This window comes from Plectropomus leopardus, chromosome 22 (genome assembly GCF_008729295.1).
Source record: "Plectropomus leopardus isolate mb chromosome 22, YSFRI_Pleo_2.0, whole genome shotgun sequence".
Taxonomy (NCBI): domain Eukaryota; kingdom Metazoa; phylum Chordata; class Actinopteri; order Perciformes; family Serranidae; genus Plectropomus; species Plectropomus leopardus.
In genome coordinates, this window is record NC_056484.1 from 4,091,405 (window position 1) to 4,113,431 (window position 22,027).

Below are 22,027 nucleotides of genomic sequence, written 5' to 3' on the forward strand. Positions count from 1 at the left end.
TGGTTAATTTTCATTTACAGTAACCTTTCCACCTGTTAAAGTTTGGGGGATTATCAATGTCAGTGGATTCCAACCGATGCAGTGTTAAGGGGTTAAATCGATCTAGTGAGCCATAACTAACATGCCACTTCTTCAAAATGTAACTACACATGTAGGGTTACAGAGATGCAACTTTAAGACCGAAAGAACTGTAAGTGATACACTTAGGCTCTTTGAGTTTTCTGCTCCAAGTTTCTGATGCTGGTGGAGATTGTTGAGAGTGAAGCTAACAAGAAGTTTGTTGAAAAGAAGAAATCTCATTTTCAGTAACACACATCTAACAAACCCGTCTCCACTGCAAACCTTCTCCTTTCTGCAATTCTTGCTCTCTCACAGTAAATAGAAGCATAATCTGCTATTCAGTAATAAGGAGGCAAAATACAAGTTATGTTGATGAAACTTTTGTTACATAAGTACGTGCATTGCCCATTAAAGCTCTACACCACAAGGTAAATGAAAGAATGTAAACACAATTAATGTTGGTGAATTTAATCATCGCACCATCTGGCCTGGTAATGTAGTACACAACAGTAGAGCTGCACTAGTACTTCGGGTGAAATCTGATGTTGTGGGTATCTGCGGCAGGACTCCTGTTAACCCGTTGCTTTGAGTATAAATCCAGTACTCGATAGTACTGGAGGGAAACAAAGTAATGTCCATTTACCTCCACTGTATTGGCGTGATGGCCGAAATCACTGATGTGTAATGTATCTAAAAACCTCTGCATATAAAAAGATCTGCTCGACCAGACTCCATTAGAAAAACCTGAGAACCTGAGAGTTTCCTGTAATTTGGGCGAACTGATGCTTTACATTATGTATTCCAGCAGCACTTTGCTTTAGAGTCAACACCCCTGCACTGAACACAGGCACTAAACCAACGGAGCAATCACAACAATCAACGATGAGGTCACCATGGTGGAGAGTCCATGAAGCATTTCTATTCTGGATTATTCTTATTGCCATCTAAAGCAGCTACAAACACACACAGGACACACTGGACACACTGCAGAGACACAATCAGGATTTAAAACAATAAGAGTTCACTGTTACTTTTACTGAAGTTCAACACAAGTGCACAGAAGTCCATGCTTCATGTACAGTCTGTGGTAGCAAGTTACACTAAGTGCACACGCTTGTACAACAGAAATGCATTATTGATGCAGTTTAAAGCAAACTGCTGCTGAACGTCTACAGTGTAAAATGTAATCAAGTAACTGGCTGCTCTGAGAGACTATCAGTGGATTATTATGGTATATCATTGTTACTGTGCAAACGATCCTCCTTTATTGCTTATCAGTGCACTTGGTGTAATAAGCTGCCAAGAGAACAGAGAGCATGCCGGCAGCAGGTGAGACGATGGAGACAGAGAGAGGAGGGGGACAGCAACACAAAGTGGGTTCATCGTTTTCACACAACAAATGCAAATGAACATTTCCGACACAAAAAAAAGAACAAACAAAAATGTGGAATCAATGTGACATTTCGACAGACTGATGGTGTCTCGTGAACACTGACCTCGCTGTTGATGTCGGCTCCGGCGTCGAGCAGCATCTGAACCATGGCCTCATCGCCGCGGACGCAGGCGTACATGAGAGGGGTCATTCCCTGTGGAGGGAGGAGGAGAGAGTTTTGGGATTCAGGATGAGGAGATGTAATGAACTGCTTTTTTATTTTTCATTTTTTTGGAGTCTTTTTTCAGCCCATCACAGACTTTATCTATTTGTTATTTCAAAACGGTAAACAAAACAGTCTTTATTGAGCAGCTCTTTGAATAAACAAAACTGTTTAAACAGTGGTGCCATAAAATTATGATTTCCAGGGAACTGGTCTCTATTTCTTTTGATTTTTTAAAATTAATTTTGGGGCTTTTTTTGCCTATATTATAAAGCACAAACAAAGACAGATAGGAGGAAGGAGGAGAGCGGACACCTTTTTAAATATTATTTTAGCCAAATATGATCTGATCAGTGCAAAACAATTTTTCCCAAAAAAAAAAACCACATTGCTGAGATATAAATATAAACACATTGTATCTGTTGCAGCAGCTTAAAGTTCAGTTAACAGAAGTGATTGACTGCAATGAAAAAAGTGATAATGAATCTAAAATCTGGTATTTTGTACTTACATTTGATTTTTTATTGAACTTATTGCATAATTATTTTAGAAAGTATGCATGTCTGGAATATTTTTCTTAAAGAATCTCACACACCCCGTGCAGCAGACTCCCATTTAAGAAACACTTATTTGAGGTTATCAGTGGCGAAAGCGTCTGCTTTAGAAGATCAAGGCAGAGACTCGATCATTAATGGCAGCACCAGGGTCAGTTTGCCAATTAATTCTAAATTTAGAAGATTTTTTTTTAGAATTATTGATCCTAAAAAAGAATAGGTTGTTGCACAAATTAGGCAATTTTCATAAAAGATGGATGGACAAATACCTATCCAGACATCACCAAAAAATAGTTAGACATGTTTTTATTGCCTTTTTAAGACTTCAAACCACATTTCTACTGACATTTTCTCAGCGAGAACTGATGTTTGCTTTTTTTGTTTGTTCATTAAAAAATGGCTTGATTGGAGTGCTGTTCTGTTTGTATTTTGCTGTTTATCTGTTTCTCAAGTATTTAACGCCTAATTAAGTGCACTCGCCTGCCGGAGTCGAGCATCTTGATTCATTATCATAACTTACAAACACCAAACATGAGTCTCTGGTCATTTCTCTTAACTATGCGGTGAAAAATGTGCATTTCAGCGCCATCAGAAAAGCCCTTAAGAGACCATTAGCAGATCTATAAGGAGCTCGCCAACAGCTGTGCTCGTTAGTTCTATAGGAAACCAACATAGAATCATTTAGTGTCCAAATCTCTCTTTAGGTAATGTTCTTTAAATCACTGTTTTGTCACGAGGAACCTCTGACGCACCATATGTTCATGTTGTGTGTTCCCTGCTGGCTACTAATCAGCCCCATGACTAAAGATTGCACTAAAATACACTCAGTTTTCACACATAACATACAACTCAGTGCCCATTTTCTCCTCATCAACCAGAGATGTTTCCAGCAGTTTCTCTGGGGGTCCAATTTTCCAGACATAATCATAACCACCTCGAAATAACCGTGTCTTTCCAATGAGAGCAACAGCAGATGGGATCCTAACATAACGTCTTATATATCTCTACATGCCACCGGATCCACAGAGCGCTCTCTTGAGCCTGACAAACCCACACACAATATGCTGCGAGCCGCAGGGTGAAGCCTTATCGAAGTGATATTGCAAAGAAAAAAATAACAAAAGAACTTTATATTAAAAACAGGTGACAGGTTCTTCCCATTTGTCAGACTATCCGGCCCTAAAACAGAGCGTGTTTAAAGTGGACGAGTTTCTATCAAACGGCCTTCAATCATATGTCTGATCTGGGCCATTATGTTCAACATGGGCCTTTTACGACTCGCTCATAACACACCAGAGCACTTTATGTTGAAGACTGATATCCCTTTGTGGTGATTCATGCTTAAATATTTCCTGGACACCAATCTACTTAATCAGCAGACAGTGAAAGGGCGATAGACGGCTGATGATCGTCGTGATGAGTTCAAATGACTCTCAGCTGCGATGACGGCTCGCAGCTTTTACTTTATTACTCCTGAAGCGCTGCCTGGTCGCCTGCACTGTTTAGCTGGTTTTACAAGTGAATAAAAAAGCGTGTGTGTCACCACGGTTTGTTATTTATGTGAGGAGAGAGGCGAGAAAATGTGTCAGTCAATACAATTTGTCACATTCATAAGGACCTGTAAATACTGAAAACTAATTAAGGTTTGTTCCAGTCAAATAATCTGAATGAATGTCAGTCAATCAAATTTATTCGTCACATAAAATCAAAAAAGGTTCAGTTTCAGGGAAATGTTATACTGAAATTACATCCTATATGATTTCAATGTTACTGTGCAACTGTGTTCCATTTTGGATGATGCCAAAAAAAGTGTTTTTCTTTTACCAAGATATTGCAGTGTTTCAAGCTGGTATAACGCCACAAGGAAAGCAGCTGTTTTCACAGACATTGTAACATTTCCAGCTGGGATAGTGCTTAAAAAAGCTGTTCTTTTTTACAAAGACATTGAAGTATTTCAAGCAGCAATAATGCCACAAACAAAGGAGCTGTTTTTGACGAGACATCACTGTATTTCCGCCAGGGATCGTGCAAGGAAAGCAGCTGTTCTTTACTGGCACATCACTGAGTTACCAACGGGGATAGTGACCGAAAAATGGGGTATTATTTTGCAGTCATTATTGCATTTCCAGCAGGGATAGTGTCCCAAACAGTAGTTGTTTTTAACAGACAACTTCATATCCACAGAAGCGTTTGTCTTTTTTTTTTACTGAAACATTACTGCATTTCCAGCATGAACAGTGCCACAAAAAGCAGCTGTTTTTTTACTGAGACAACTGCATTTCCAGAAAGGACAGCGCCACATAAAGCAGCTGTTTTATACTGAAACATCACTGCATTTCCAGCAGGGATAGTGTTTCCCAAAAAGCAACATTTTTTACAGAGACAACTGCATATTCAAAGGGGACAGTACCACGAAAAGCTGTTTTTTTTTACTGATACATCTCTGCATTTCCGGCTGGGACAGAGCCATTAAAAGCATCCTTTTTTTAGCGAGACATCACAGCATTTCCAGAGGGGTTTGTGCCCCCGAAATAGGTTATTTTAAGCTAAAACATGTTCTTCCCCAACCATAACCAAGTGGTATTTATACTTAAACCTAAGCGCACCTTTTAACACAGTTTTGTTGAAATGTAAAGAAATGTTAGGTTTCATGAAGATGAGAAACATGTAGATGAAAAAAGATCGAAAATGGGGCTCTGTACAAGTATTGATGCTTTTCATTGAGTTTTTTAGAGTATCTGAGTGGATAACTGCCAAGAGCTTCACTGAACTCAACCAAGCACAGCTGCCGGACCACCGAATATCAGATTCCACTATTAGCTTCCACTTAGAGTGCAAGAAATAACCAATATTTCCATTGACTGGAGAAGGTGGAAAATCCCAAATGATATTAACACTTGGATGCAGTAAAACTGAGATATCGACCCGATGGTCAAACCAAACCCATCAAAGCTCAGTGCAGGATCAGTGTTGCAGCATCAGGAAGAAAACGACCATTACATCAATCCTTTCTTCTTCATTTTTATGGATAAACAGTAAAGTATGATGCACAGCTACTATAAGTTTCTGTTTATTACACCAAAATATCTTTATTTATATCTGATTTGGATTTGAAGAAAAAGTCTTCAGTATCAAATAATAATTAAGAACTAGAGTTAATGGATTCAGTAATTAGTAAACTGACAGAAAAATAATCAACTATTTTAATAATAAATTTAGCAAGAGACATTTTTCAAACAAAACTGTAAACAAATGCCTAGCTCCATCTTATTAATTTTGAGGATTTGCTGCTTTTATTGTCTTTTGTTGTCATACACAAACTATCTTTGAGTTTTTAAGTGCTGGTAGGAAAAAAAGTCAAGAAATCTTTTTTGCTTGTTTTTTTGTATCACATTTTGTATTTGTATGTCCTTGTGGTTGTTTTGCAAAAAAAAATCTTTGCTGTTCCTTTGCATCTTTTTTTGGTCTTTTTGAGTCTCTTTCGGGTCAGTACTTGTTAATTTAAGTGCCATTTTGCAGGTGAAGGCCTGGGGGCATATAACACTTTGGGTCCCAAAAATCTGCATATAACTTGATAATGAAAGTAATTGTTAGTTTAGGCACTATTAAAAGCCAAGATCTGAAATTATAAGGAGTGTGTGTGTTTCAGTTTTCAGCAAGGTACGTAGGTATGAAATATTACATACTGCCCAAGCTTACTGCAAACACCTTTGTACACAGACACAAAGAAACCAACATTTCTTGTAAGTAATGTGAATTTTGAAAAGTTGTATCAAACCGTGAGATTTTAGCACAATGCATGACTCATAGGCAGCAGCCTGCGCCCAGCATGTGTGTGTGTGAACAGACTGCCAGGTAATACTTGTTAGAAATTCATTGTGTTTAACTCTCCACTATCGCTGTGTAGGTGTGTGATGCTGATGCCGTGCGTGCATGTAGGAGTGTGTGTTAAGTGCCGGACCTGTTCGCTCATGCTGTTGATTCCATCGGGCCCAAGCAGGTTCACGGCCTGCTTGACCAGGTCCGTCCGTCCACAGTTGAGCATCCTGAAGCCCAGATCCTGCAGGAACTTGGCCTCTGTGGAGGCGGCATCCAGCTTTCTGGTGGCACAGAAACAATCCTCCGCTCTGCAGATGGAAACAGCAGATCCATGACTGTGATTAAGTGGGAGCTTATCTCGCCAATGGATTTTGAGATCTGTGGATAAACAGCTCCATTTCACACTGAAGGAAACTGAAAATGACTGCTGCTCTGCTACTTAAACTCTCGATATTACAAAATTAACTGAGACTTTTTTAAGTTTATTTCAAACTGTTTGCATTTAAACTCAATCCACTTTGCATTTATCACTTCTCTTTGCTTGCGTCTAGTTCCCTACTTTCTTCCTTTCCTAAAGTAGCTTTTCTCCAGGTAAGGCTTTTGCGGTGACTCATTATTACTCATTCATGTCTCCCGTAAAGCCTCTTAATCCAAGCTGCAAGCAGCTGCCACAGCTGATGTTTCTATGGGGTCGCGGAGGAGCCGTTTCATGATGTTTGTCAAATGTAACGTGACAATTACACCTGACATGTGTAAAGAGATGTTAATTGGCAATTCACACCTCTCAGTGTTTCATTAATTATTTCTCTGCGAGTATTCAGGATGTGATACGACTCTTAACCCACTGACACCAACACAACATCGCTGACGGAGCCGCCATGTGACAAATATTGAGCGCAGCTACGTGACTGCTGGGGTGTGTTTGTGCATGAGAGAAGAGAGTGGGGGGAGAGAGGAGGAAACAGGAGGAGACAGAAGCACGCAGAGAGAAGATTTATCCCCAAGTCACGAAGCTGGCAGATGGGTGACTGAAAGAGGGACTTCATTTAGTAACTGCAACATCTCATGAACAAACTTCTAAGCTGTGTTGGGAAATAATTATTTATGCAACAATGTTTCATAATTAAAAAAATAAATGTAACTGTGATTGGCACAGGTACTGAGAAAAAATATGTAATCAAACTACAGTTAATCAAAATGTTGGTGATTATAACTTCAGAATCTGTGTTTCGCACAGAGGTTGCAGGGCTGATGATTGATCTGTCGGTCTGATTACAGCTGATCAGATCACATCGATGGATGAGAGGAGCAGCTGCTAGAGAGGTGAGGCAAAGCAAACTTTTAGACACAATAAATTAAAAGATAAAGTTTCACTTTCACTGTACCTGGAGCTCTGCTGCTCCATCTGTGCCCAGAGTACACTCTGTGCTCAGAGAACGTGGTGCGATGAATAACTGAACAATATATATATTCTAATGGCATTCCCTATAAACGGTCCGGTTTCGAAAAGGGAAAGTCAATACATAGGTGTAGATGTTTTAATTGTGGGCCACAAATAAATTAATTTGAGGGAAATCCTGAGAAAACATTCTTTTTGCTGAAAAGCTTATGATTTCTTTTGTGTATTTGTTGGTCTGAAAGGCATAATTACACGTTTTGACAAAAGATGAAAAGATGAAAAGTTATGGGATCGCAAAAGTGATTACAATTCATCCTGAGGGGACCATGTCTGTGTGTAACAAATTCCATGGTAATCCACTCACTAGCTTTTGAGACATTTTACTGAAGACCACAAATGTCAACCAGCTGGTCTGAAACACATAAAAGATATTTTAGTCTTGGATTAATGTGGTAGACTGATTTACTAACCCAAAATACAATCCCAAAATGCAGCTAGCACAGCTAAAATTAAATCTAACCCACTTCTTGCCTCAGATATTTCTAAAAAATGATCTCATTGGACTCTTGCTCTTATCTGACAATGCAGGCTAAATGATAGTACTTTAACACTATGATCTGTTTGAGCAGAAAAGTACCTGTTAACACTGACCTGGCTGACCAGACTGTCCTTAAAGAGACAGACCTCGTACAACATGACCTACTTTTGTACTGATAAAGGGATCGATCTCAATCGGTGCCAGAAAGTTGCCACCTGAGAATTAAAAGGTTCTGTGTGACATTTTGCCAAAATAGAGTTATACATATACTCTCATTCTGTGAAAACTTTCTGACATTATGTGAGGTGCTTTTTAAGTTTAATGCATTTTTTTTGGACTTTTTATTTAGAAAACAGAATTGTTTGTATTCATTGTATTCAATATCTCAAAACTGCTAAGAACACAGATAAATCCGTATAATTCTGAGGTGGCGACTTTACAGATGATGCACAACCACATCAAACATCCACACCAACACAGAAAAAAAAAATTATACACAACATTTATAAACCTTTTTTTTGCTGTCTCCCTCTCTCCGTTGTTATGACAGTGTGGATATCTGGCTGCTGTAACATGCGTGTTATAATTAGTTCCAGTCCAACAGATGGCTTTATAGATTTATATGAACACACTCTTGAGAGAGAATTTATAGAGGATTTGAACAGATGTGTGTACACTGTCGCTGGACCTTTAGTATGCCATGAGAGATTTATGAGTTGAGCTACCGAGACTTATGGGCAAAAGTTTATGATGATTAAACACTTCCAGAAGTGAGATGGACTCACACTGTTTTCACTCACTGACGTTTAACTGAACCACTGAGATCATTTCTGCCTCAAGAGCTGCTCGCTTGCTGCAGTAAAACTTTGTTATTAGCAACATATCCTTACTTTATTTGCCGTGGTTCACAGTCCACACCGGGCAGCAGCAGCCTGGCGGCCTGCCTCACGTCATCGCTGTCCACAGAAAAGCTTCGTCGATGCTCGGTGTGGGCGACCGCCACCCGGATCCACTCCATCAGCGGAGGCAGTACCAGGAACGGCCTGCAGTGGAAAACAGAGGTTTGTTTTGCTCACATCAAATGTGCAAATCATTGTGATTTGTTTGAACTGAAAGCTAAATGGGATTTTCCACAAGCAGAAAGGATATAAATAATAACATACTAATGTAATATTTAAACCTATTAGGTACAAAAGGATTTTAAAAAATGAAAAGGATGACCTTGAAGGCCCTGAAAGCTTATTATTTTTATTATCAGTTTCTTACCATGACTAATGGGATCCCACATAAAGGCACTATTTTCTACCAAACAGTTTGGGTTATTTCTCATGAGAGATTTCTTTTTCTATTTCTCTTTTTGCTGGTTTGAAGTAGGTGGGACTCTGTAGGGGAAAAAAGGTGACATATCTCTGTGCACCAGTCAGGATTTAACGTTTGAATCTGAATCTCATGACTGTCGGTGAGTTGTTTGGTCACTGTCAATCAAAATCTGATCAAACCACGTCTACACAGTCCTGGTGAAAAAGATAAGCTGTATTTTTGAGGTATTACTTTTGAGCAAGTAATACTGTGAGATGTTGTTTTTCCTTGACTGTTCACACTTTGCTTTTTTTTCTGAAATCTCAATAAAGTTAAACACTGATCTTAGATCTAAAGGTGTGAAAATCTTTTCTATCAGTTTCGACTTGTTAATATTTCTAGCACCTTTGTGAGATTAAGCCGGGTGGAGCGGTGGCACTCCTGCATTTTCCTTAACTGTCCCCATGAAGTGTTAAGAGACTTTGACCTACTAAATTTTAACTGTAGCATCTACGACTCCATGCAAACATTATCATGTCAAGTTGATTTTGACCTTTTGGATTTAAAATGTCATCATTTTATCCCATTAGAAATTGTGTGAAATTTGAACACAATTAGTGAATAAATTCTAGTTACAGCCAAAAATATATTTTGTGAGGTCACATTGACCTTTGATCACCAAATATAATCAGTTCATCCTTGACTCCAAATAGACGTTTGTGCCAAATTTAAAGAAATGCTCTTAAGGTGTTCTTAAAATGCCATGTTCACAAGAATAATCTGAATGAGTTCACAGTGACCTTGACCTTTGATCTTTGAACACCAAAATCTAGTCCACTGATCAGTGAGTTTATCAGTCTTGAGATACGTTAATAAGAATGAGATACACAAATGTACATATGTACGGAAAGACAACCTGAAAACTTAAAGCCTCCTGACGCAGCTGTTGCTAAAGCGGTGACATAAAGATGTACAAATCAAAAGCTAAAAACGTTATATGCACAAAAACAGGTCTCGAGAAGGCATTAAAAGAGAAATACTTTAAAAAAGTCCACTCATTCACATATACAAATGTAAACATACAGAATGTTACCCACCATATCAATATACATTATCATGATTAATGTGACCTTTGTATGCCAAAGTGATTTAATATCACCTAATCCTGAAAAACACATTGCTGCTCTTTTCCCCTTTCAAATAAAATCACTTAATAGAGACTCTGGTCCAACGCTGATAACACACAAACTTTCTAATTAAAGATGCGCTCACAGATAACCGAAAAGGCGACTACACCAAATCAATATTCATAATTTATTACTCAGATGGTCCAGAACAGAAAGAGATCTGGATGCTGAAACCTCCCTAAATGCTGTTATTACCTTCTTTAATCAAAATCAGTAATGGGTCTTTGCCTGGCTGACATGTTCATATTTCATCATATATAGTGTGAATAGTGTGTGTGTGTGTGTGTGTGTGTGTGTGTGTGTGTGTGTGTAGTCTTTAATCACATAACCTGTGAATCACCTAATCTCTCTTTCTCTCATACACACAAACACATTTTTATGTTGTTCTGTCTGTTATTTATCTTCTCTCCTTCACAGTGCAACAGCAGCAAAATTCAGGTCAGTCATTCATCAGACATTTAACCCCTTTACATCAGTGCACAAGCAAAATGAGCTGTTGGGCTTTACAAAAAAGGACACTAATATAAATTTGTTATCCTCCCTGTATGACTTTCCAACTCCTTGTTTAAAAAAAGAAAAACAGCACACACAAACACCGTAACGTTATGGTCCTAACGTTATGATAGCACGTGTTCATTAGTTTGTATAAGCCTCACACTTGTTACCAATAACACCAGGGGAAACAATACAACCTAATATTTTGATATAATTGTAACATAAAGTTAGGCAGTGTAACGTTGATCAGCAAATAACTACTATAGGGGCAGTTTCAACATAGCATAGTTCCTAGGCCACAGAGGTCTGCAAGCTAATGTTTAAAGCCTGAGTTGACCGAAAACCCAGTCTGATCAACAGCTGAAGTTTTTCGAGCTTGCAGCACATTATATTCATGGAGAAATTACAGTTAGATTGATCAAACCAAATATAACACTAGAATATATTACGTTTGGAAAATGTCAATAGCCCAGGTCGACACACTTTCATGTTTTTATAAGAGAACAATCCCATAATTCAGTTCTTTATGAGAGGAAAAATCATTGAAGGTTCCCAGAACAACTGCCAAAACTCTGGAAAAATGGTGACAATTTTATCATGAAATGACATGTCTCTCTCAAAGTGAAGTGCTTCTTTAGCACATTGTTGGTGTTCTTTGACATCCATTCAGTCACACTGACTTCACACCACAATAAGGACAATCACACAACCAAGACGAAAAAATAACCTACAAAAAAGAACCCAGACAGAAAAACCGGTCAGAATGCTCTTAGTCCTGTTCAGCTGCGTCTTCCCAGTATAATACCAGTAAGAAGAACTGTGAAATCATTCTTTATATCCAAGAGGGCTTGATTATCTGGGCAAAAGTAGGACATAGATATTTATTCTAACACTTCTTGACAAGCTGTGATGTCCGGTAATTTAATCCTTTGATAAATTGACTCGATTTCTCAAGAAATAGCACAAAAACAGTAATAAATAGTAATGTTGCCAGAAAAAAAGCAACAATAAAACAATACACAAACAAACAAAAAACAACAAAGAAACGACTGCAAGAAAGTGCTACAATAACTTTTTTTTGTAACATAATTTTAAATATATAACTGACCATGACCATTGACCATAAAAATCTAACCAGTTCATTGTTCAGTTCAAGCAGACATTTGTGCCCAATTTGAGGAACTTCCTTCAAGATGTTCTTAAAATACTGCATCCACAAAAATGAGACAAATGCAAGTTCACAGTGACCTTGACCTTTGACCACCAAAATCTAATCATCTCAATTATGAGTCGAAATTGAAGTTTGTGCAGAATTTCAATAAATTCCCTAAAGGGGTTCTTCAGATATCACGCTCACGAGAATGCAACAGCCAAGGTCATGGTGACCTAGAACTTGAACTGAGTCGAAGTGGATGTTTGTGCCAAATTTTAGGAAATACCCTCAAGACCTTTTTCAGATATATAGCGCTCACGAGATGGTTGCAAGGTCACAGTGACCTTAACCTTTGACCATCAAATTCTAATCAGTTCATAGTTGAGACAGAGTGAACGTTTGTGCCAAATTTGAAGGAATTCCCTCCAGTGGTTTAAGAGATATTGCATTCATGAGAATATGAAGGACATACAGACGGACAACCCAAAAACATAAAATAATGTCGCGTCTATTGTCAGCGCGGAGGCATAAAAATGACCTACTGTGTATTTTTATATTATTGTCGATATTTAATCTATCAAACACTTATTACCACATTAACTGCCTCATCAGCTGTGTTTTTGTTTCATTTGGCCACGATTCATTATAAAATATTATGTACACAAAACATAAATGACAAAGTTTATTGTTTTCCTGGACTTGATGATGTTCATAGATCTAAATTATTGCTATGAGTCTATCCACTGGCAGTGTGCCTTCAGTGAATCCTCGTCATTCATAATAATTATCCTCTCAGGCTCATAAAAATGGTCCTTTCCCCTCCACATTAAAGAAACTAATAAGCACAAAAACCTTGGTATATATGGCTTATAGTATATACAGGCTTTTTTCCAGTTCGTTGGTAAAGAGGACACACTTGATGAATCTCTTTCACAAGGTTCTCATTCAGCAGATATTAAGCTTGATTTTTTTTCTTCATTTGTACTTTGCTATCAGGACTATGCCCTCTTTGTGAACTCAGCTATTCAGGGTACTTTTAGCAACAAATGTACTTATTCTACAAGAAACATTAATTATGGTAGAGTTAGGAATAATTCTGACTCACCAGATCTCAGTTTTTGATAATAAGACAGATTTTGCTTCAAGGCTTTTAGAACCACAAAGCAGTCTCAGGCGCACAGTAGAAAACCTTAAATCAAATGAGATAATTTCATGTTAGACTCAGTTAAATTATATTAAGAATCCATCAGTAAAGGTCCCTGTAGAGCGTTATTCCCTCATGACCCTCTGGCGACTGCAAGTTCTCCAAAAATCCAAACAGAAGCACGTAACCAACCAGAGAAATCATTTGGGACTGTTATGTTTACCATGTCTGTAGCTGCCTGGTCCTGCTGTAATTCTGCTGTGAGCACATGTTTAATCAAGGCAGCAGCTCTCAGATATTGACACACTGTGTTTGACTAGTCTACGTTTTGTGTGAATCACTTTCCACCATCGAAGCTATCTTTGTTTTTACACCTACAGTCTGCCAGGAATTTGAACTCTGGCGAGGGTTTTGAGCGTTAAGCAGTCTGACTAATAAAACGATTCAGACCTCCTCCCTAACTGATGAGATACAGTTGCTGTCTAGTCATATTTATGGGGTGTGGTGACGGGAGAAAACACAGGGTGAAATGCACGCAAACTTCACTTGCATGCAGACAGTGTCTTGGGTGCGTCCGTGCCATTTGTGTGTATGAATATTTTAAAAACTGGCAGAAAATTGACCCCTTGCTATGCAAATAAGCCTTGTTGCAAATACTATCTAATTCATAAAGCGCGGTGCTAATTTCCACAGGTAGTTACAGCGGTGCTATTTAACGCTTTTGAGACCTGTGTGTTAAATAGGCACAATTTTATTTTGTTTTGTTTGACTTTGAATGAAAATGATGAAATTATTATGGAGCATAGTGGGTTTGACAATGGCAAATTTGAGGCCGTTTTAAGTTCAACAAAGAGGATCTCACTCTTTAACAAAGAAGCCTATCTCCTTTCAATAATCCTGTCAGACACTTAAAACAACAATCTGAGCCGGTCAGAAAAAAACAAGCACTTTCAGTGGACATAAATAAACGATGTGAACATGCCCAAAGTTTTTACTTTTACTTCTTCCCATTAGTCAGACAGACACAAAAATATAGGAAAGTAGGTTCCAGGTTGTAAAATACCCTTAAACTCTGGATTATTAAGTATATTTTAAGTGTGGAAAGCCAAATAGTAACTCTTAACACATGGTGGCGAATACTTTGTTTTCCCCTTTGGCCAAAAAGTTTGTGACATTTTGTGGGAGTTTCCATAAATACCATCTGTATCTATATCTAATGTTTGCAAAAGAAAGGCCTGATCTGGAACGAAAACACTGAGGGTAATGTTATCCATCCATACAGACAGCAGGCCTGCAGCGACAACCAACACCCAGAGCTGCCCGGAGTAAAAATTCTTCCCTGGACCAAAACACTGAATCTATCACGAAACATAATCTGCTGCAGCTCTGCTACTATTTTAAATTCTTCCAGATTCTTCCCTTTTCTTATAAAGTTCAAAATAACGGGGCGATAAACCAATTTTCTACCTCTAATTTAACATCAGATAAAAGGTGTAAAAGTCATTTCAGCAATTTGCTTCCCTACAATAATTTTTCACCTTACAAGAGGCTTATCTGGAACTGAACAAAACCACCCTAAAATATTATTTTAGGGTGGTCATCTAATCATATTCTCCCTCCCTCTCATCCTGCTGTGTTATTCAGGCCCTTTCTACTCGTCTTCAACCTTTCAGCAGAATGCTAAATAGAGAATTTCCTCTCCGGGGACCCGAGAGCCTGCTGACATGTCACTCCGCCTGACATTCCTTGCGCTCCCCGGGGTCGTCAGGATGGAGTTTTATCTCATCAGAGTGGAGGAAAGATGTTGGAAAATCTGTCCATCCGTCCATCCAAGTGAAGTCCCTCTGGTTCCCATCAATCTGCTCCATGCCTAGGGACATGTCAGCGCTGACCAGCCCACGCAGCATCTAACATAGGGATCGCTTGTGGGGCGAAAAACTTGTGCAAGAAAGTAGGAATGTCTGCACTAAACCTTTAAGACCAGCTGAAATCATTGCAGCTCCGGTGTGCCGCTAACTGACAGAGGTGGAGTGGCTGAAAGGATATATGTGTCTCGTATCAAGATGGAGAGCTTTTGGAGTTTGTGCCTGCTGAATTAAGTGCTTTCACAGTGTGTACACTCTGCCAGAAGTGTGGGACGTTTTTGGATATTGGATCTTAACCTATACAAACATTTCTCACAAACAGAAATCATCTTACTGCTTAATTCAAGTCAAAGGACCACACATCATCGAGAACAAGTCAACCAATTGACAAAATTGAATATCTTTTCAGAATGACTCTTTGTTTTTGGCTCTTAGGGGACAAATTCAGTTTTGGGACCATTAGGTGTCTGCCAAGGTCTGTGCCAAAAAAGCTAAGACATGCTGCTTTCTATGGCCTAAATGAATCCTTTGTGCTAAGTTACGTTGCTTAAAAGAGACGAAACTTGACAGCTAGCAGAGTACAGAAATATCATGAGTGTAACATGTTTACCACAAATTTGTCTTTGGATCACAGTTACAGTCACAGGTGCTGGAAAATCAGGTAAATTTCGCAAATCACTTCAATTAGGCAAACAAAAAAGCCACTTCAGTGTTCGTAATGATGCTGGATTGGGTGTTGGGAGCGATAACGCGTTAGCTTCCACACTGGGTTGGTTTGTTCAAATCCAAAACCTCAGTTCCCCTGATCCTTTATGTTCCAGTCAGTTTTTACATTTGTTTTGTGGGACCCATCCACCTCTGCTCCCGCCCACCCGATAAGCCCACTCGTGCTCCTTACGGGGTTACCGGCAGCTTTATTACCCGACGCTGTCCTTCAACATTTCATGTGCACGCAGCCGGTTCTCAAGTGATGTTGCCCGTGCATGTTACATGTGGACCCGCCCCGTGCCGTCCTGGCGTCCGCTGGTGTGTAATAACAAAGCCATCGGTTCTGTTATTCTTCAGAGTGAGAACAGGCTGTCTGTACAGCATGAGTGTAATTATTTCTTCATAGTTCAGCTGCTCACCCCATTGTTGAGAGATAATAATGCCCATTTTTACATACACAGGGAAACAAGACAGAAACCTGAGTACAACTGAAAGAAACTGAAAAATCCATACAGGCCATAAATACGTAAGAACAAGCACTGCATGTTTTTGCTTCTCTAACAAGACAAAAATGTATTTTTCTTCATTTTTCCTGTTTTTTTACAAAGGTCACCAATTCATGCAATCTTGAATTTTTCTCCAGTAACAGTAACCAAACTGAACTGCTGTTCAACTGTAACTAATCTGAGACCACCACATTTAGGTGGACTTGGATATGGCTTCTTGGTCCACAGAAAAAAATAAATCTTAATAACAGATTTTTTTTGGCAAACTGTTCTTGGATTTGGACTAAACTAAAAGTGTGAGAGTAGCATCATTTCAGGGTTTTGGTTGGACTCACCTCTCCGTCTGTAAGGTGACTTTGGAGGGCTCGACGTTGGGGTTCTCCCACTCCATCTGTGGGCAGTGCATGAAGTAACACAGGGTGTAGAGAGCCTCGGGCTCCCAGTGCACGCCGGTGTTGGTGGTCTTCTGGTGGACTGGAGTCCCGTTGCTGGGGTTCTTGATGTGCAGCGGCTGCAGGAGATGCATGGCCCGCGACACCAAATCACCTGGAGAATAATTTCATATAAATGAGAGCGCTGCACGGATTTTACCAACATAATGTGATAAAGAAACAGGCAAAATAAAATTGACAAAAACAGATTCAGAATAATAACATGGTGTAGAACACTGAGGGAAGATCCAGTCATTATAACAAAGTCCTACGCATTACTCTCAAATTCATTTTTGTCTTTTGTCAGGCGAGTACTCGCAGCACTTCTGTGATGAGGTAGAGATGTGCTCCTTCATTCGCAAACCCTCTGATTCACCGCACATTCAGTCATACACATGTGCCCACACAATCCTCGCTGAGTGGGAAATTGCTGCCTTGAAATTAAATCTTACGCACATGAAGCCTCGCTCAGTAAATCGCTTAAGAGTCTAAGCTCTTACTCTGTCCTCATTTTATCTTTAGTTCTTATTTTTTCCCAGTTTGCTTACATGACCATAAGGAGAGTTGTGGAGAAACTACAGTATCTGTGTCACTGCAAAATGTCAAAAGAATATGGAAAGCGATTTAAAACCATGTAAACTTCCTGTTATTTGAAATGTGTAGACTGGGAAAGTTCACAGATACATTCAGGGATCATTTTGATTTTTGAGAACATAGTACAGGTATTTCTGTAGCTTTTTAATAATGTTTCTACCATGAATGACTAAACATGAGAGGTTAAAAAAATCAAACAGGTTGTTAACAAATCAACAGTTTTGTGATGAGTCAGAGTGAGTAATGCACTGCGCTCTTATTTTGATAGAGTGAAGTAGTTGTTACGCCAACATCATTTACAAATGACACAGAAACTGCAGCAGTATTTGGTGAGAGCAATAAAAAATTGTCAAAAACAGATCTGTTAGCATCATTGTCATCTATACTCCAAAAGCATGATTAAATTCCTAAAATTCAGTTATGTCTTTTGGTTTTGGTGTACGAACACTATAAAAAGTTTCTAAAGAAGCAGCTGATCAGGGTGACTCCAAGATATTTAATGAAATGTCCTCTTGTGTGTATTTGAGGAATCAATACTCAAACATTTTGTTCAGTAAAGCTAAACTTCACTTTATTCATGATGGAAAATATCTTTGAATATTATTCCCGAGATACTGAGAAGTCACACATTAAAAAAAAACATGACTGAACGGATTTCTGTAAAAACTACACAAACCACAGAGATTGAGTAAACCTTTATTCGGGGGCCGCACGGAGAACATTTTCAGCTATTTTTCTTGATAAATGTGGTCCATTGCTTTTCAGTATGAACTGATTTCAAGCGGAGTCTGTACGCAGCAGGAGCGGGGAATGAATGAAAGTCAGAGAGAAATTCCACAATTCTAATAGTTTTGAACACCAGAGGAGGTATGAATTTCAAAGACTGAAATCCCAAACCTGTGTGCAACAGAGGCAGATACTCAGCGCTGACATTCAGAAAGTCATAACTCTCTGATTTAAGATTTTGGCAACTTAGCAGCAGTTTATCGATGAGGTCATTAGTGATGCATTTAAGAATAACGATATTGCTCCAAGAGGGAAAATACTGCAGTGAGAGCCTGCAGGGTCGATTTCTCAGAAAAATTAATATCCCCATTGATCTAATTATTTACTCCGGTTATGGAAACGCGGGAGGTTTCGGGCTCGTAAGGAGAACACAGGCACTGAGTTCAGATAGAAAACAGCAGTCTGAATCTGTGAGTTTGTGCATCCTCTTACTGAATACGCAAGTAATATGTGAATAAAACAGTATGTGTGAAGCTCTGCAGTGCAACAGTAAACACACACACACACACACTCTCTCTCTGATCTTGTCTGATTGTTTATCCCAAAAATACCCAGTCTGAGGAAAGTTGGCCTGTCTTGAAACCTCATTGCTTAGACAGAATGACACGGTGAGTGTGCGCTCCAAGCTTCTCCATCTGTCAGACTAAAGGCCCCTGACAGAGTTCACAGGCAGTCACACGTAAACAGAGCACGATGCTCACAGCACAGTTTGCACTCCGGCTCCAGGGAGCACCCTAGACGGTTATCTAGAAAGAATTAAATATATCAATAAATAATAGAAAACAAGGGGAATCGTGTCCTATTTTCTATAATTGAAGATGTGTGACGGGATAAGACTCCCAGCTGCAGGTATGACATATTAGACAAACATGATTAGGTTTGGTCACGTAGTGCAATTAGTCAGATGGAGCGGGGGCAGCTCCTGAAGGCGCTCAGTGCAAAGAAACCATGACAAGACGTGCCCTCAGTCTGACCTACAGCCAGTGCTGCAGCTGTCATTGAGAAATGAAGCCAAGGTTTTAGGGGATTAAAACGACAAAAACACAAACTATCATTGACCTTTAAGCTAACCAATAAAAGCATCAGATTTAAAATATATATATAAAGGTGCAATTTATTAAATTTCACCATGAATGTATGATTTGTCCGTGGTTATTGTTTGGTGTGTCAAAGGGCCCCAGAGTCCTCCACTGTCGGCATTCATGCATGTGAAGAGGCCGCAGGTGTCTGGTAGACCTGGTCGGTACTCTCGACTCCAGCAGTCTTCACTGAGGGTTATGTGAGGAGGCTTTATGAAGATGGCCCTAGAAATACAGGTTTTCCTCATCAGAAACTGTGATTTGTGATGGTTTTGGAGAAGAAATGATCAGAAACCACGTGCTTGTGTCATTCTGAAGGGCAGTCACAAACAACATATTTTTGCATATCTAACATGCATATTTTTGCTTTGTAACCTGCACAAACATAAAATATTTTAACCTTTTAGTAGTATTTATCAAGCATTTTAACTTTTTAAATCAGGCACTTGCGTGCACTTTATTATCTATTGCACTTGTCTCTTTTTAACTGCTGCTCAGTATCTTTAACTGTGTCTGTCTTTAACTGTTATTTCACTCTGATGTATGTATTCTTACAGATATGGATGGAATGACAATTAATAAACTTAAATGTGAAGCTTTTATTATTTTATTATATAAAGATGTGCAATACGTTTCATAACCACTAAAATATTAAGTTAATTTATTCAAAACAGTTTTGTCATGATTTGATTTATTAAGTCATTTAGCAAAGAAAAATCCCAAACGTTGCTCCTGTCCAACTTTGCAATGTGAAATCTCATTGATTTATTACTTTTCTGCTCAATATCATAACGAACAAGATACTTGAACTGCTGACCAAACTGAAGTTGCCACCTTGAGCTCTGGGAACATGTCACAAGTCTTTTCCACTATTTTGTAACAAAACAAAAAATCAATACATTAATCAATGAATGCAGCAATCGTTTCTTGCAGCTCTCTCCTCGACTGTGCAGCTTGTTTGGTGCTCAGTAGCATTTATCTTAAAACATCCATCAATTCATTCAGCACAGAAAACCTTTCCACTCCAGGTACTCAGGAAGTCCCCCTGCTACTCAGTGTGAGTTTACGCAGTGTGCTACTGCTCTGAATATTAAGAGGAAGCGAGACATTAATACAGATTAAGGAGATAAAGCAAATACGACTGGAATATGCATTTACATCATAAAATCCCCCGCTCAGTGGGAAACAATGTAAGCTAACCATAGAGCAGACAACAGAGAAACAAACTCTACCAACTGAAATCGGGCCCCTCGGGGGTTTGCAGAGCTTGCTGAGGAAAAACAGAACTCTATAACCACGTCCATAAATAACAGACAACTAGTTTTTACCACAACAAACTTCTGTTGTCCCTTTGAGCTAAAAGTCAGCGCCGATCATTGAGCTTTCTGTGCCGTCATTAATTGTTCTTGTGACTTTGGTTTTGTCAGCAGGACAACATTTGCTCCCGTCTCCTTTGCTGTAATTATCTAAGCAACACTCCTATGGGGTTCATGCTTCATCTCTTTTGAATTAATCATAGGGGACAGCTTAGTGTCTTCTTTCTCTCCCAGCCAAGTCCTTCCCTTTTGGAAGGACTCATTAAAGAACAGGACTTTGTTCCCTATTCCCTGAGAAATAATGGTGGAACAGCACAGAGCAAAAACTCTCTGCAGCTATAATGAAATGTCAACACTGTAAATTCTGTCATACAGCAGCTCCAAAACCTGGAATTATCTTCTCGACGTCATTACAGCCGATGCATAGCACGTAATGTAAGTTTATGATTCAATGTTTTCATGTAACACGAGAAAAGCACCTCTCTTCACCTTTCCACCAAAACAAAACTTTAACAAGACTCCCAGCTCCATTTAAAGGATCATGGTCTAAAGTGCATTTAGGGCGTGTCCAATCCCACTTTTGCTAGTTAAGTGGTGCATAATTCGGGCACAAAGGAGGCAAAGAGGTTGCATTTAGTCCCTTCATTAATCGTAGTGTGTTATGAGCGTAACATGATTTCAGCCAATCTGTGTCATCTCCAATTCTATTACTATTTACATACACTATAAAATCTGACGAGATGATTTTCTTTAAAAAAAATCTAGGGAACCTTTAAATATTTAAGTAAATATAACTATTAATCTTGTTTTTGTTTACAGGTATCTGGTTTTAAACCTAAGTATAAGAGACATTTTGACCTGATGACGATGCTGGATGAAAAGTCATAATGTCACCAAAGTTATTACAAATCATCCTGAGGAGGACATGAATGTGTGAAACAAATTATACGACAATCCATCGAATAGCTGTCAAGATAATTTCAAACTCAAATGCCAGAATAAGTGTTGGCAGAGTTTGTTTGTTAAAATTGTACGTTTCATACATCATTCAGGTTTGTTGAAACTTTGTGTTATGTTTTAATTTCATGTTGTGACAATGCTGTGGCTAACGGTTGGTTAATTTTAAGTATGAAACCCCTTATGTGGTTAGTGTTTGGTAAACATGAAGTTTTGGCTAGAAAATGAAAGGATCGGCATTTAAATCTAAAGTGTATCTGTTTCACCTTTAATGTACATCTTAACACCTCTTTTCTTTTCTTGGTGTCAGTTTATGGATTAATGTTTCTCTTTTTAAGTAAAGATTGATGAAATAACATTCACTTCACAGGATGTATTTTTGACTTCTTAATGTACTCCTCTGCAACAGGTGCAATTAATCACAACATAATTATGTTCTCATGAAGAGAAGCCACAGGGATGTGGTTGAGTTACTGCGTTTACTTTGACCGAGAGTAACTATGTTAAAGTTCTTCTTGCAATACACAAGAATTAAAAGATAT

At 38.7% G+C, this 22,027-nt stretch overlaps 1 protein-coding gene across 1 annotated transcript in view; it reads right to left on the minus strand.

The window, feature by feature from the left end:
• btbd11a (BTB (POZ) domain containing 11a) overlaps positions 1–16,862 on the minus strand; it is a 39,138-nt gene extending 22,276 nt beyond the window's left edge. Inside the window, exons 1-4 of the mRNA XM_042511052.1 lie at positions 16,658–16,862; positions 8,856–9,008; positions 6,171–6,336; positions 1,557–1,646 (exon numbers count right to left, since the gene is read on the minus strand). Coding sequence (XP_042366986.1) covers positions 1,557–1,646; positions 6,171–6,336; positions 8,856–9,008; positions 16,658–16,848 — 600 coding nt within the window. The 5' untranslated portion in view covers positions 16,849–16,862. The remainder of the gene's footprint in view (positions 1–1,556; positions 1,647–6,170; positions 6,337–8,855; positions 9,009–16,657) is intronic.
• Between the last annotated feature and the right edge of the window lie 5,165 nt (positions 16,863–22,027).